The 16,568-nt window shown below is 37.4% G+C and overlaps 2 protein-coding genes across 3 annotated transcripts in view; both read right to left on the bottom strand.

Annotated features, from left to right (window-relative positions):
* LOC119828579 (golgin subfamily A member 1) overlaps window positions 1–5,492 on the bottom strand; it is a 13,235-nt gene extending 7,743 nt beyond the window's left edge. For both annotated transcript variants that reach the window (XM_038350787.1, XM_038350795.1), the window contains exons 1-7: window positions 5,209–5,492; window positions 4,992–5,130; window positions 4,841–4,888; window positions 4,527–4,698; window positions 3,114–3,271; window positions 1,875–2,037; window positions 757–908 (exon numbers count right to left, since the gene is read on the bottom strand). In XM_038350787.1, the coding sequence (XP_038206715.1) occupies window positions 757–908; window positions 1,875–2,037; window positions 3,114–3,271; window positions 4,527–4,698; window positions 4,841–4,888; window positions 4,992–5,108 (810 nt within the window). In that variant the 5' untranslated portion in view covers window positions 5,109–5,130; window positions 5,209–5,492. The remainder of the gene's footprint in view (window positions 1–756; window positions 909–1,874; window positions 2,038–3,113; window positions 3,272–4,526; window positions 4,699–4,840; window positions 4,889–4,991; window positions 5,131–5,208) is intronic.
* A 3,259-nt stretch (window positions 5,493–8,751) lies between these two features.
* Window positions 8,752–16,568, bottom strand: part of LOC119835149 — a 51,654-nt gene continuing 43,837 nt past the window's right edge. Inside the window, exons 10-12 of the mRNA XM_038359860.1 lie at window positions 15,389–16,560; window positions 12,208–12,292; window positions 8,752–11,409 (exon numbers count right to left, since the gene is read on the bottom strand). Of these exons, the coding sequence (XP_038215788.1) occupies window positions 16,225–16,560 (336 nt within the window). The 3' untranslated portion in view covers window positions 8,752–11,409; window positions 12,208–12,292; window positions 15,389–16,224. The remainder of the gene's footprint in view (window positions 11,410–12,207; window positions 12,293–15,388; window positions 16,561–16,568) is intronic.

Raw genomic sequence — 16,568 nt, 5'->3', positions numbered from 1 at the left:
AAGTAATAAATGTTATTTGCAGTTAACAATTTTCTTTTTTCTTTATTACAATATTTATGGCAAGACTAGGTATACAAAGATAGTTATTTGACTAAAATTAAAATTTAGTACAATGCAAGCGTTATATACATCATGCATTTAACCTTAGTTTAAACGATATTACTCTAAGTATCTGTATACTTACTTTTTATAAAGTAAAATGTTTTTAAAGTTCACTTTAGCTAATATTACGATTTCACTAATGCACAAGTAAAATATCCCTCTATGAATAAAATAAATAAATCATTACAATGTATGGAGATTTTACGGTAATGGCTTTTAACTAAATTGGCCACTGTTGTACAAAATTTAAAAGATCAATTTATAAACGTAATGAACCGCACCGCACATAATTGCATGGCGCAATTCATCATCATCATCATCACCACATATAATATGTTTCCTCATAGGAAGCATAGCGTAATTATCCACTAGTAATATAAGACATTTACATAATAAGAAATATTATACTGTTTTAATGAAAACATTTTAAAAAACTAAGAAATACAGATCACTTCACTTTACACGAAACATCAACAATAACAATATACAGTTTTTTCCCTTATAAATTATGACCGTACCATTCTTATCAATTTGGTATAAATGTGTATAATTACTAAATATTCTTTATGTTATTTATAGCAATAAGCTCTCACATTCTAATGAACTACCAATATATCTATAATTTCTATTATTAATTGAATAAATACCACAAACCTGCGTCTCCAAAGCTGCTATTTGCGCGCTCCAGGAAGTCTTAACATCGGCGAGTACCATCTTGGCTTCCTGCAGCTGACGACTCAACACGGCCCTCTCTCGACACACGCGGTCGTAGTCCGCACAACCCGTTGGTTGTGTATCCCGTTTATCTGTAAGGAAAAAACAAATCGTATGAAAAGAGTTGCTCAGGAATATCGAATTTATTAGTATGTTTGTTCAGTGGCGTAGCTAGGGGGACAAGGGCCCTGGTGCAAAGAATAGGGCCCTCCTCCCCTCTTTCAAAGCTGAGGTTAGAGGGCCCCCTGAGCTCCGGGGCCCTGGTGCACTACACCACTTGGCCCTATGATAGCTACGCCACTGTGTTTGTTTTGTTTTTAATAGAGATAATACAGATACAGATTATAGATATAAATATTATACACACATACATAAATTGACTCTACTTAAATTTTCCTAATGTCAATCAGTTATTTGAGAATCAAGAGGTGCTTCTCTTGATTCTCAAATAACTGATTGCACTTGCACTAACACTTTTTTATTAACCGAAAAAAGATCGTCAAAATGTATAATATTGAAAAAGACTGGAATTACTTCTGGTTTGATTACGATCACGTCTCCATGAAGGCCATTGCAGCAACAAATTTACAAAGCTTTGTCATATCATTGTCGTAAAATAATTGTGTTATGTGCTATTTATTACTTTCGGAAATGATTGAATTTGATAAGTCGGACTTATACTACGAATTATATCTTTAAATATTAAGATATTTATACGTTTCTTTAACATGAAATATAAACGGTATTAAAAATTTTGATTTCTATACCTACCTAAATGAATATTTATTTCATTACTATCGTTTTTATTATTAAATTAGCCGTTGAAGCAGCCGCAAGCAGCCGCAGCCTTAATAAATTTTCATCCCCTATTTTATCCCCTTGGGGGTAGAGATTATCAAAATCCTTCACAACATTTATCTGCATGCCCAATTTCAGCCCAATCCGTCCACTGGTTTGGGTTATGCGTTGATAGATCACTATGTCAGTCGGTCACCTTTGAGTTATATACAGTTAAGATTAGGTCCGCAATAAAGGCGGGCACTCGCGGCGCGACTCACCGTCGTCGTGCACGTGGTGGCGCGGGTGGTCCGGCGGCAGCGCGGCGCGCAGCAGCTGCAGCTCGTCGGCGAGGTCGCGGGTGCGCGCGTCCGCCGCGCCCAGCGCCGCCGTCAGCTCCGCGCGCTCGCGGACCCATTCACGCCGCGACTGCTCTACCTCTTCCTATTCATAGTTCAAATAAAAAAATAAAATATCTACAGTTTATTTCAATAAAAACTTTAGATATCGCTTTAAACAAAATATGTAATGTGAGGTAATCTATACTAATATTATAAAGCTTTCATTTGTTTTTTGTTTGAACGCAAGAATCTCAGGAACTACTTTTTCGATTTGAAAAATTCTTTCAGTGTTAGATAGCCCATTTATTGTGGAAGGCTATATGTTATAAATGTACCACGGTCGAAACCGGGGCGGACCGCTACTATAATATAAACATAAATGTTTTTATCGTGAATGAGTGAAAAGTGAAAAATTTTGTTCTTTTTTTTCTACTAAAAAAAACTATTTTCATACATTGTGGTAAATAAGCAACTTTAATTTTGAAATAATTGACCCAATAACATGTTGTTCTAATGTAGTTGCAATACTTTGTATTTTTTTTATTTAACAACTAGCATTCCGCCAGCGGCTTTGCTCGCGTAGTCACGGGTAAGATAGACTCGGGGCGTTACCAACAAAGTTCCCGTTCCCGTTAGATTTCCGGGATAAAAACTATCCTATGTCCTTTCTCGGGTCTAAAACTATCTCTGTACCAAATTTCAACATAATCGGTTTAGCCGATCTTGAGTTATAAATAGTGAAACTAACAAGACTTTCTTTTATATATATAGATATGTATCTTATATATGGATAGTATAATTTATCCTAAAAAAATTTTATCAATCATAGGTATAGAGAATTAAATTTTTAGTTTTATAGCATTGAAATGCTTTATAAATGAGAAATTTTGAAAGAATAGAAAAAATTTTATCACGAGGCAGGATTCGAACCTGCGTTTTTTGCCTAACCGTAGCAACGCCTAGCCTCTCGGCCAACCGAGATCCTGCCACAGTAATCGAATTTCTTCTACTCTTTCGGTTTCATGTGTCTAAGGGGCACCCCACGCCATCTATTGAGACGATTAAGAACCATCATAACCAATACGAAACATTATTTCAATGATTACAATATTGTATCGATGGAACGCGGCCTTTGTTAAATTAAATTTATAGGTATAGAGAATGTTTTTAAAATCTCACTGTCAAAATGTCAAGCCGGTCTTGTGCATTCTCAGCAGCTGCCAATCTTGTTTTTAGCTCATTAAGTTGTTTCTGTGCCGCATCTCTCTCGGTAATTGCCTTAGATGCCTCTGCTTGAGCTGTTCGCGCTACAGTCTGAGCTGCTACAGCTTCTTCACCTTTAAATATAATAAATATATATATTTCAGATATCTTACTAAAGAAGATTGAAGGCGAATGGATGGATGGATGGATATTGGATTGAAAGGCCAGAACCTTACCTTGGCTTCTTTTTTTTAAGAAAGAAAAGGCTTTTCCCGCAAAACTCTCATTTAATGTGGACATGGTTGGGTGTGATCAAACTTGTAAATGAATTAATTATCTGAAAGTTGTCATTTTTTTATCCAATTCAATAGCCAAATGAGAACATTAGATAAGGAGTGGAAATTTTGTACCACACTAATGAAATTAACACTTAACTAATTAGTTTAAATGTAAATTGGTGGAGTAAGTCTATATAATTTAAGCCTTGAGATAGAAATAAATTAATTCTATACTAAATTCTTTTTCGCTGGCTTTCCCAGAATCAAAGGAACTCAATCAAACTTTTTATTTCATTTGTCTCATGGGTTTCTAATAGGAAATTATTGTTATTTGGTACAGTTACTCAATGGTATTGGAATGGTTTCTTACCCCATGGAACCTGATAACTTTTGTACATAATACTGTAAATTACATTAACATATTTTTGCATGCATGCCATCATAGGCTATTTTTTAAACATTTTAACATGAATTTTTACTGAGAAGTAAGAATGCTGTTATCAGTTTCATGATAATGGAATATGAAATACTCAACCTAGGTTAACACATTGTTTGTGTTTTAAATTTTGCTTATTATTGCCACCAAATGGACTTTAATTAGAAATTTTCAATCTAGATATAATTTTGGTTTTTGTTATCATCCTTGTTCATAATTGTAAAAATAAATTGAAGTTTTATTGAGACAACAAACTAAGGAAATCTAATGTGAGGTATTCATTTGAGCATACTAAGCTATGTTCGTTTTCGTCAGTCTTCAGTATGATATATGTCTTATATAATAAAATATGGGAAGAGTTGGGGCTGTTTTCATACAATGTTGTCTAAGTTGCGAGTAGGAAGTATTACATAACTTATAAATATATAATTTTATACATATAAAAAATGCTGTGATCAAATCCACTGTTGGCAACTAAATACCTTGACCAAATATCACAAAACCACTCCTATGTCGTTGTTTCAGCCATGGGACATTCACTGCTAGACAAAAGCTTCCCTCAAGGATTTCCACCCCAACCAGTCACTGGCAGCCTGCATCCAGCAGGCTCCCCGCTCATATGCTTATACTTCAAATCAGTTAGTTGTTTATTAGAATCTAACAAGATATATATACCTTGTACCGATGCAAGTGAAAGCTTTAACTCCTCAATCCTTTGCTCCCAATACAGATCCCTGTCACGGAGCTTTTCTTCCAGCTGTGTTGCATACTGCTGCTGCAGTGCCACTTGATCTACCTGACCACCAGTGCGGTCTGATAGATATGTTTGCATTTGTGGCGATATTGACTGTAATAAAAGTAAAAAAATAATAAATAACATTCTTTCCAATAGAGTTAAAATTACATGAACATTAAGACATGAAAGTTGATTATTTATAGATCTTACTTTTACTCTTACTTAGTTACTACTATTGACGCTAAGTACTTACATCTGATGTTGAGTCTGCCTGACCAGAACTAGATGGGCTGGTTGTTGACTGTAAATTAAAATAATGTACGTGTATCAAGCTAAATATGTTTTTTAAGGCGAGTTGTTCTACAGTTACAAAATTATTAGTCTAATAATAAAACAAATCATACCGAGTCATCTCGCAATGTTATTCTGCCCAAAAAGGCTCCACTGCGCCAACTACTCGTCAATTTACTAATATCACTTCCAGTTTCTTCTTTAATTTTACTCTTTAAACTTGCAAACATCGTAGGTGAAGATTATTGGTCGCTGTAAACGCAACAAGCAGTATTTAAATTACGTATTAGTCCTCTAGCTTCACTGTAACGGTAATTAATAGTAACTTACTATATATTAAACACTTCAATATGTATTGAAACCTTAATAGTTATTAAAGGATCCTATTATCAAAACCATCTTACTCACAATACGATATAGAAAGTAAGGCATAACAAATGTATAATGAAAACTGTGATTAAATATATTATAGCGGAACTTGCGGTTCAAGTATCCTATTAGCAACTGTTGTGAAAAAGTAAAATAAATGTATGCAAATCGCAAATCATAAATTATAATCGCAATTCGCGAACGCTCTCTACAAGAACATAATACTCGTATGACAGCTGATTGCTTACGACTGACATATATGTCAAACGTCAAAACTCAATGCCGTAGGCCCGCGCCCCGCGGACCGCAGTATATTCCGATATACACTGCGTACACCACAGCTGTACAGTGTGACGTCAATTCAGTAGATATTGTAATGTGAAGTTACAAACAATGAAGCGGTATTTTCTATAATTCTTTTCATATATGTTCTCTCCAAATCTGGCATGATTATTTTACGGGACTTTTTTCATACCTTCGCTTCACTCTTTGTGTCGTTGTGAGATGTTATTGACTTTTTACCATAATGTATGCGTCACGAAAGAAGTCCATAGAAAATTGAGAGAACGAAAACCTACATTTTAATTTTGTAATTTATATATAATAACTGTGTATAGCAGAACGGCGACTAATTAATTAAAAAATTAGTAGGCTGTCTCTATGTCTATTCCTATTCTTCTATCAGAATTTAAACGTTGTGGTATCAGAGGCTTTGTGCTGGATATTTTTAGTAGATACCTTTTGGCCGTACACAGTGTGTCGTTATTAATATTAACACAAGTGAGTAGAAACTGGTCGGCATACCACAGAGCAGCCTTAGGACATGTTTCTTCTCTACATACTTATGTAATAATATCTCTCTCAATAGCTGTAAGATTATTTCGTATAATGGCGATACTGATATTAAGAAAAGTAAATACCATCAAAATTTCCTCCTTGCCTCCCTCAACTTTTACTATCTACGCCCACGATTGTCTCAGGAGGATACTACTGCCCAATTTGATTGTGCGTTTCTGCAAATAGCCACAACTATTTGTGAGATATCTGGGTGTTACAATAGACCCAACATTGTCATGGAAGCAACAGCTCGATGCTGTTTGTTCTGAAGTCTGGTAATTAACTTATGTTTTCAAATACCTCAGAGGATGGTAAAGGCGGTTTATAACACATTGATTCATTCCGTTACTTGTTATTGTTTTCTTCCCGGGGAGGTTGCATTAAATCTCTTATGATTCGTCTGGAACGAGCCGTCGGGTTGTACTTAAAACTCTCAATTCAATTGTTCATACTCAGTTTTTCAAGAGATAGCACTTGTGTTCTTTATATGATCCCGAATTTATAAACTCCAGGCATCCATATGACTGGGTATTTTCTAATGAATGGCATAGACTCTACTAAGTAGCTAATCTATGCTGATTAGTTCGTAAATCTTTACTAAAAAAAATCAGGCTCTTTACCGCTCTATCTCCACTTAGTACCTAGTATCCAGTAGGTACATTAGTTTTTACCTCAGCAATATTCAATCATAGACCATTTTATCAAACTACCAGGAAGTATTAAATGACGGACTGCGTAATAGTGAGCACAATACCTAGTGAGTCACTGTGAAGGTCGTTTTTCGGGCAAAAAAATGGGGTCATGGTTCTTGCCTGTTTTTATCAGACAACATTTGTACAGAAAGAAACGTGTTGTGTTAGCAGCTGTTGTTACGAGGAACTCCATATTTTAAGGAAAAATAGACTGTTGTCTTACGGAATGAAAAGTTACCAAAAACTGTATTACTCACCTGAAATACAATTTGGTTAAGTTGTTACGGATTAATACAATACAATACAATCCTACTTCCTACTAATATGATAAATACGAAAGTTTGTAAGGATGTTTGTGTGTTTGTTGCTCTTTCTCGCAAAGACTACTGAACCGATTGCAATGAAATTTGGTACGTAGACAGCTGGACAACTGGAATAACATATAGGCAACTTTTTATCCCGATATTCCTACGGGATACGGACTTACGCGGGTGAAACCGCGCGGCGCAGCTAGTACAATATACTTTATTAAACACATATAAACGAGGAAGATTATGAAACGAAGATGAAGAAAACAAGAAAGGAAATAAACATTTAAAGGTTAAATAGGCAGCCTTATCGCTTATAAGCGATCTCTGCCAGGCAACCTTTGGATAGGATATATATATATTATTATACTTTGTCATTAGTGTAGGTGGAGTTTCAAAGAAGGGGAGAGAATCAAACGAAATGAACCAAAACATATACATATACATATATTACTACAATAAACATACATACATACTTAAATTTATAAATTCGAACAAATACAACAACTGACTAAAGAAATGGTTTAATATTTGTTTTTTAAATATACTCAGTGATTGGCGCGTCTAATATTTATTGGAAGGGCATTCCACAAGACTATGACTTGCACATGATACGAATTTTGATAGAATTTTGTCTTGTGAGGCGGAATTTTCAATACCAGATTAGCTTCTGCTACCAGAGGGCCGACACATGCATTACTTGAAGGTCCACAAATTTTAAATCCCCCCAGTATATTGGGCTACCGACTTTGTTCTGTTATAACTAAGAAGTTCGCTAAAGTTTAATTCTATTTTTTTTATGCGGGAGTCAAGCACGCTTCGGTACAGATTGGGCCAGCCCGCACCGGGAAAGTACCACATCCCAACAGAAAACCGTACGATGAGTGGGGAAACCGGAGGCCCATTTCCTTTTCTTTACCCTTCCCAGTCCTTTCCTATTTTCCTCTGGACAATCCTTTCTTAATCCCTTCGCAATTTAAAGTCAGCAATCCATTTGTAGAGGCGTAAGGTCTACAATTGACCTTATCTCTCTTAATGTTCATGGGCGGTGGTAGCGCTTACCATCAAGCTACCCATCAGCTCTATTGCCGGCCATAACATAAAAAGAGGACTATTCTCGTCTTCAAATTCAAATAATATCCAGTATTTTGCATCATTTTATTCTGAATATTTCAGTCGTTTTAGATTGACAGAGATTTTTTAGGCAAATTAAATAAAAAAACACTATATCAATAATACTTATAGACAATATATGTATTACTTATAATCAATTTATCTTATATTATTTTAATGAATGGAAAACATGATTTTCTACTAAGAAAAACAGAACTAGATGGGAACTTGAATTACATCTGAATTTTAAGTGTTCTTATGATAGTCAGTTATGGTTTTCTATAATGGTTGTGTTGTAATTCTGTAGTCGAACATGTACATTAAAATATTTTAATTCTCTTCTATTGTGACAAAATCCAACAGCAGATCTTTTTCGAGGTTTTTACATGTATATTAATTGTACTTTTAAGCAAAACAACACTTGCAATTGTCAGTATAAATAGATATATAAAACACTCCGCGCAATCGTGAAGGTTTTGAAAAATGGTGTAAGGCGACATATTTTATAATAGCTTAGTATATTAAGGTAAGGGAACATAAATAAAAGGGCCAAATCACATATTCAGTTGTTTATTATCTATACTGTACTCAAAATCGATCCGAAGATCACATCACATAGTAATTTCATAAATAATATTACAATGTCATGTACTTTCTGTGATTGCTCATGAATAAAAAAATGTTCACAATATTATATCAATACTTTGTTCACTGGACCGGTTTACTTTTAGTAGACTGTACCTACTACATAATAACATACCATTATTTAGGTATTAAGAACTTACAGTGTACTTCATGAGAGATAATAATAATAATAATAATCAATTATTGTGTTGCAGTTCATTTTTTTTGTCAATATATTTACAGTTTTACATTTTTTTTGTGATTTACAAATAAATTCTTGAATATTTAATTAGGTCTCCATTATTCCATTTGGATTTACAATAACAGTACTTTATAGTTAAAAATATCACAAAAATGAAATATATTATGTGTAAGACACACGCAACATTAAAAATACAACAAAAAGAAAAATATAAAATCCACTAGAAACCTTGGGCCAGAAGAGTCCCTTCTAAACAGGAAGGATACTTTCGATGTTCTATCTTTTATAACGGCAATTTGATACCATTATATTTATTATCACACTAATTAATTATAAAATTAATCGATTGTCTTACAATAAATGCGTCAGATCATAAAATTTTGATTATAAAATTATAGGCAACAAATAATCCTTGAAACGATAAATTTCAACAAAAAATATAAAATAAAGGATGACAACTTATGTGTTTAAGAGTCATATTGCCGTATTGATAAAAGCGAAACGTCACGCCAGCCTCCAGCTCGAAACCGATAATAACAATCAATACAAAACACAAACGACCTCCTAACGAGTTTAACTCCAATTTTCGCTATTCATCTTTTATCGATATGGCATTCCACTTACGATATACGACAATAAATATAACGCACTTACACATTAATCACTTCTTTAATTCCGACGCTAGGAATTATTCATTTTATAATATATACCTAAAAATATAATCACGGCACAAGTATCCCTCCGACTAAATTACTAACGTAGTGTCACTTTATCAGGATTTAGAATCAAATATGTATTATGTATCTTAAATATTTCATTATTAATATATCATTATCAAAATATCCACTAAATGGGAGGAATAAATCAAATTATTAATATTTTATTCTAACATTATACGCATGACTGATCAACAAAAGGATATGGACTAGGAATAATAGTAGGCATTGGGCTTCCATGCCTCGGGAAGCTTGTGCCTGCGCGCCGCGACCAGTCGCGCGCCGCCAGGGGCGTGTCGCGGTCGCGTCGCAGTCGCGTCGCGGCCGCCGCGCGACCGGCCGCGGCGCCAGGCGCGCCCGCCTCTCTCTATCCGCATATCACCTCTACATACATACGAGATTTCGAGTCAAACTTAATACTGCTTGCTGCGATTGAAACGATACAGGGGAACTATGTAATCACTCTGAATTTCAAGGTACATCGGACGCGATCGTCGGTCACTATTTGTGCATCCGTAGACGGAAATCGATCGGTTTAAGATCTAGCAGAATCTATCTGGAATAAAAGCCAACGTTCTATTCTAGAATGTGGGTAAATAACTCGGAAGAATGCCTTCGATTTTATATATTGTCCGACAACGTTCATTGTTCATTTTGAATATTCGTTTGCTATCCACTCTAGGAGTGTTGCGACCTATGCTAAGGGTGTGGGAGGGTGAAGTGGGGCCGTGCTCGACCGAACGTGAATTGTGCTCCGGCGTCAAAAGTTCTCGTGCCGAAGGAGAGAAGCGGCTACGCTATTGGTGTTTCATTATTATCGATTCGCTTAATCTAAACTAGTGTAAAACTTGTCATCTATAAACATAATTTCATAAATTATAACATACGTAAAAAAGTAACATAATTCTCACAAAAATGCTCACAATAGGAGTGGGTTGCAACTTTTGACACCGGCCTCGGCCGAAGCCAGAAAGCTGCGGCGCGGCGCGAGCGGCTCTCGCGCGCGCCGTCGTGCCTATATACAACGAACTCGCACGTCACATCAGGAACTCATATCGTATCTTAAAAAAATAATATATAATAGTAATAAAACATTTGAAACCTCACTAACTACTATTCGACGACGTCGGTACGATCTCGACAAAAATTAATCATACGGCTCCTGCGTTTCGAAAACTATTCATATCACAATCGCATGACCGTGCCTGAGAAACATATCCCGCTACATATGTACACACTCTTTCCCGAAGACTAGCACACGTGCCCGGCGGCGGCGCGTCGCGGCCGGCTGCGGCGCGGCTCGCCACCGCCGCTAAACTAACCGCTATCACTAAGATATCACCACCTCCGCTGCGGAACGACCCGCCTTCCCGAGTGTGTCAGAGGCGCGACCGATATGGAAAACGCGGGGCGCGGGCGACTTGCTGATGGGGTGGAATGGGCCGAGGGAAACGAACCAAGGGGGCTGAAGAGGGTGGGGGGTGACGGGTGTGACGGGTGACGGGTGACGGGTGACGGGTGAGGGGGTGGCGGGGCAGGTTAAGGAGGTCGCAAGGCCGGCGGCAGCTGCACGGGGATGTGGTAGTAGCGGCAGGCCGCGCGCCGGCAGGTGCCCGCCGCGGCGTCGCGGCACACTACCACACGACACCCCACCACCTGTAGCCCGCACCCTGGAACGCAGTCATACCATACTTTACTGTACATCACTAATAAACAACAATATAGACGGCCCTCCTCACATTCTTTATTAAAACTCAAGTCAAATTAACTATTTATTATTCGTTTTAAAATATGTAACAAGTAACGTTTTGATCATAAACTCAATACTACCAATCTCTGGGTCTAAAATAATTTACGGTACACTAGCTAGAATGGACATAGACAATGCTAGAATTTATGATTTTTATTTCAATACTTTGTATAAATGCTAGGGTTAACATGCGATTAAATAATTTCAACAATACATTCTAGACGACTAAATCCACTAAACTAAATATAACAAATTTGTCTACAGTTAATAAAACGACTAGTTACTATTTCTTTCTAAGTAACTTTTTATACTACATCTGATACAATATATGTATACGAGCGAAATGGGCTAGGCATTGCAAGTTTCAGACTTAAAATTACTACTCATAATGTATAATGAATACGTAAAAACACAAGCCAAAAATGTAAAATTAAATGTTACGACTTTGTTTACGATTATGCGAAATTTACTGAATAAGAAAAATGCAATACCTATATTCGCCTCATACTATCGTAACGAACTACATACAGAGATTATATATGAAATAATTACTATAAGCCCAAATACAGACAAGAGTTTTCTGAAAACACGTAATAAAATATTAAAAATTTAAATCCATGCAAAATACATAATGAGGGAGGGGGGGATTTCTGGATATTTCCGTTGTTAATATTATAGCAATTTCACATTAATGTACCACTTAATGATAACTACATACCTTCACGAATATGAACAAATCTGCAGGTAGGTCTGTTGCATCCTTGTCGATTAAAATCTTGGCACACCGGGAGGGTGTCCAGTAACTGTAAATATAATAATATTTCATAAGAATATATCCATGTTATTTTGACAACATTCGGACATTATTTGCCACAATTTTATACTTTTATAGATTTACGCAAGTTTTCAAGTTCAAGTTTAGTATTCTCTCTTAATTATTTCAAAGTGGATATAAAAAATATAATTTATTATAGTTTCAATTCCTTTCAATCAATGGCATTTTAGAGACTTCCACATTTTCTTAGAGACGTCCATGTAATACGAATAAGTATTTTATTTTGTAACTTTGCGTAGAAGAACAATCCATAACTGTTTTTTCGTTGTGGCAATCCTGTGCGAATGTTTTCCAAAACTAAAATCTAATTCATAAACGGTCATATCACGTATACACATATAACAAAGTAATCCTATTTTATTTTAATACATTATAATAAAATATAATTTAAAATAATAGATATTAGATGTATTGTTTTCGATATGACGGTTTGTGAATGTGGATATGTTAATAGTGTTAATGCTAACTCTATGTATATCATCACTTATTATGGACATTCATACATCTGACACTGACTTATCTTCATTGCACAGCCGTCTGAAAATAAACGCTCAAATAGTTTTTGTAATATCAAAGAGCATGGGTCACTGGCCTCAGATGTCACTATAATGTCGTCTAATGCAATATCTTTCGATTGATCTTTATTAACTAATGCGTGTGTACTTTCTCATTGGCTACATTTAAATAATTAAACAAGAAAAAGAATATACACGGAAGGCGATTGCTCGAAATTAAATATCACTGCTGCTTCAATATTACAATAACTTTACAAGATTCGATGCACAATATGATTGTACCTTCCAAGCATTCTTTCCTAAGGCGCGCTGACAGTGTGTCACTTTTATATTGTAAAATCTGTCAATAAAAATTTACACATAACTAAAAAAAACACGGATCCCAGGAGAAAATCGGTTATTCATGAATGAGTTCCGTAACCGTCAGAGTAGTGTTAAAGTATGCTGCACTATGCACATAGTAGGTATGAATATATAATATCTAAATGGCATGCAGAACGCTTGAAATATAATCATTATTGCGCAGCCAATCTTTTTTTTAAGCGTGACTATATTTTACAAAAAAGCTAAAGCATGATGCTAGACAACTTTTACCAGGGCGAGGGCGACTATAGGTTCTGTAGCGTCCAAGTGTACCCATAAAACCAACTGTTGCTAAAGCTAAGAGGCTGTGTAGGGAAGGTTACGACGTGTTTCTGCGTCGGCTGTGGTGATTTAAGTCTTCAGATGTTCGCAGTAGAGGAACTGGGGGCGGTCATGCTTAACGGTTTCGCTTGGTAGGCATGGTTAAATGTAAATAGACAAATTAAACTTATACCTTTAGCTTACATGACAGTTCTGGACGTGACATGTTAGTGGTAGTACAAACTGCAACATAATGACCATTAGAGTGCGGTTACTGTACGACAAACAAAAGAAAACCAAGTTGATTAATTACGTCTACGGTGAGTACTTCAAGTAAGCATCAGAGAGGCTTCAACAAGTTGTAAGCGAGGAACTGAAGCCGCAATGGCGAAGCACTTTAAGCATTATTCAAGAAAATTCGAAGTGGATAATTAGCCGACGTACAAAAGAAAATTTCAGTAATGAGATCTCAGCAGTTGAAAGTTTAAGAATTTTGGCTGAGTGTCACATAATTGGGCACATCACTTCGATTTTTCTTTTTCCACCACTGTCATTTCAACTACCAACTACGCAAAAATGATCTTATCATAAAAGCATTAGAATTCAAAGTCTAAATATATAAAACCCCCTTATAGTGGTTGATAGTTGATACTGGCAATCGGTTGGAATATTTTCATATTAAAGAGTTGACCAAGTCCTATTGAAATGAAATTTGGGTTAAAGTTATAAGTTAAACAAAATCTTGTTTCAATGTTCCCACACTAGTCAACTCGTTAACAATTTACTTTTAATGGCTTCATTATAGTTTTCCATTAATAAATTCTTTCCTGAAATATCTGCTTAAGCACATCATACGATTTTTTTCCATCGCAGCTAATATACGTTAAAAACATAACTTATTTTTATAATCACACACTAATATTTCAGAAGAGAACGACAAGAGGATATCACTTATACTGAGGATATTAAAGTAAGCTGATTATATCTTACCGGGTGTAAGCAAGGCAAATGCTGTAGAGTGACTTCTTCCACATTTGAAAGCAAAATGTTTCACTATACAAAACTAAAATCATCAACAAATTGTAGCATCAACTGTCCATAAGAATGTTTAACACAGTTACAGCACAATTACTAAGATGGTTGAAGTGATAATGAATTCGGTATTTATTACAAATGGATTGCTGGATAATTATCACAATCATATATTTTTTAATTTATACGACAGAGTTCAATGGCGAAAATATTTTGCAAAGTTTCATAGCATTGTATTAATGAAGGTGAACAAGTCTCTATTTCATATTTCATTTTGCGTCAGGTCTGAGGTTATTGTTAAACGATCTCACGAAGGCGGGTAAGCAAACGGACATATAGGGTATACAGTGTTCTGGCGTGCATAGGTGTTTACAATTAAATGTTAGCGCCACACAAGTACATGTCGCATACACTCAAACTCATCCCCAGCCCGCTCGCCTCCATGAGAATGAAATATTATAATTAATCCTCACCAAGTCATTCCACATTTGTATGTATTGCCAATTCGGCACTGCGTTCGGCACAAACGCTCCAAGCGCACCTCGGCCCGGTTAGGCAATCAAGTCATGTAAAGAGTGATCGCGCAAATCGCTTTCAGCCACTTATTCTACTCGAGTCGTCGAAAGCACTACTAAAATGTTCTACGGAAGCGTGTGAAAAGCTTTCTTGTTTAACAATCATAGCGAAGAAATATTATATGCGTTTTGTTATTGCTTCCCTCGTTTGCAAATAAATCGATTAACGGATGGAAGGTTTTAATAAGCGTTTCTTAGGTGTAGAGTAGAGGTGATATGTTAAGATTAGGGCGATAGCGCAGCGGTTAGAGCACACTCGGGAGCGGGCGGGTGCGGCAAGCGGGCGACGTGGACAAGGCGTCACGCGGCACTCGTTACCTGTCCGCGCTCGTCGGTGTACTCCACGTAAGGGGCATTCGGCGGCGCACAGCCTGTCCGTATCCGACACAATTAAGCGACAAAAGATTTGTAATGCGGACGACAGCCGAAGCGGTCATTCGGAAGGCATGTAACAGAAAGCGTTAAAAATAAATAGAAAGAAAGTGCGACTCAAAGATGAAAAGCCAAGTGACGCGCATCTAATCGCGACACTACATGATGACACGCCGGCACACTGAGCACACACGAGGAGCACTAAAATAATGAGGAAAAATACCTGATGAGCCAAACGTACAAGGGTGGTGGGTTCTATCCATGCGAAAATTAGAAGGCAGCTGTGTTAGGTGCGGGCCTGCTGCTGCAAGCCGGTAACCACTAGGTACTGGGTCGACACAATGACCAAAGCGCACCCGTGCGGAACTTCTCCGAGATAAAGCGTGTACGTAGCGGGATACGGGATCGACGGACCAAGCGCTCAACTCTGAGTACGACGATACTCACGATAAACGACGATCGACAAAAGGTAATAAAAAACGTACAGTCATGCATTTCAAGCGTTATTATTACCGGGATCGTAGATACGAGAAATATACACGCATAAGATAATAACGGTAAGTGAGTAGATACACAATAGAATATAGATATAGCGTAAAACTACGTAGACATCCACGAAACGGGAATCGTTCGCTTCGTCCTTACAATTATACAATACAAATGTGACAACACGCCTAGCGCTAAATGCCCCGACAGGCCGGGGCCACTCGGTCGCACACGTATGAGTCTCTAAGCGGAGACCCCGCGCTCCGCGCCCCGCCGGCCGCGGGCCGCCGCGCCGCTTATGTCGTCTTCATCTTTTTGTACGGGTTCACTGCCGCCGCGGCCGCCGCCGCCGCCGCCGCCGCCGCGGGCGGCGTGGGGGGCGGCATCGCGTACATGTACGGCTGCTGGTAGAACGCCGGCATCGGCATCGGCGGAGCTGGCCAGCTAGGCCGCATCATCAGGGGCGCGCGCATCAGCCCCGGCATGGCAGCGTGGCGCGCCTTGAACGCTTGCTGCGTGTACGCCGCGGCCGCGTGTGCCATGGCCGATTGCTGCGCCGCGAGGGCTAAGGCGGCAGCGTAGTTCTTCTGGGCGACTTCTTTAGCTACCGCTGCTGGGTCTGGGGTCGGAGTCTCGGACA

Source organism: Zerene cesonia, chromosome 1 (assembly GCF_012273895.1).
Source record: "Zerene cesonia ecotype Mississippi chromosome 1, Zerene_cesonia_1.1, whole genome shotgun sequence".
NCBI lineage: Eukaryota > Metazoa > Arthropoda > Insecta > Lepidoptera > Pieridae > Zerene > Zerene cesonia.
This window is presented reverse-complemented; position numbering and strand designations above follow the sequence as displayed.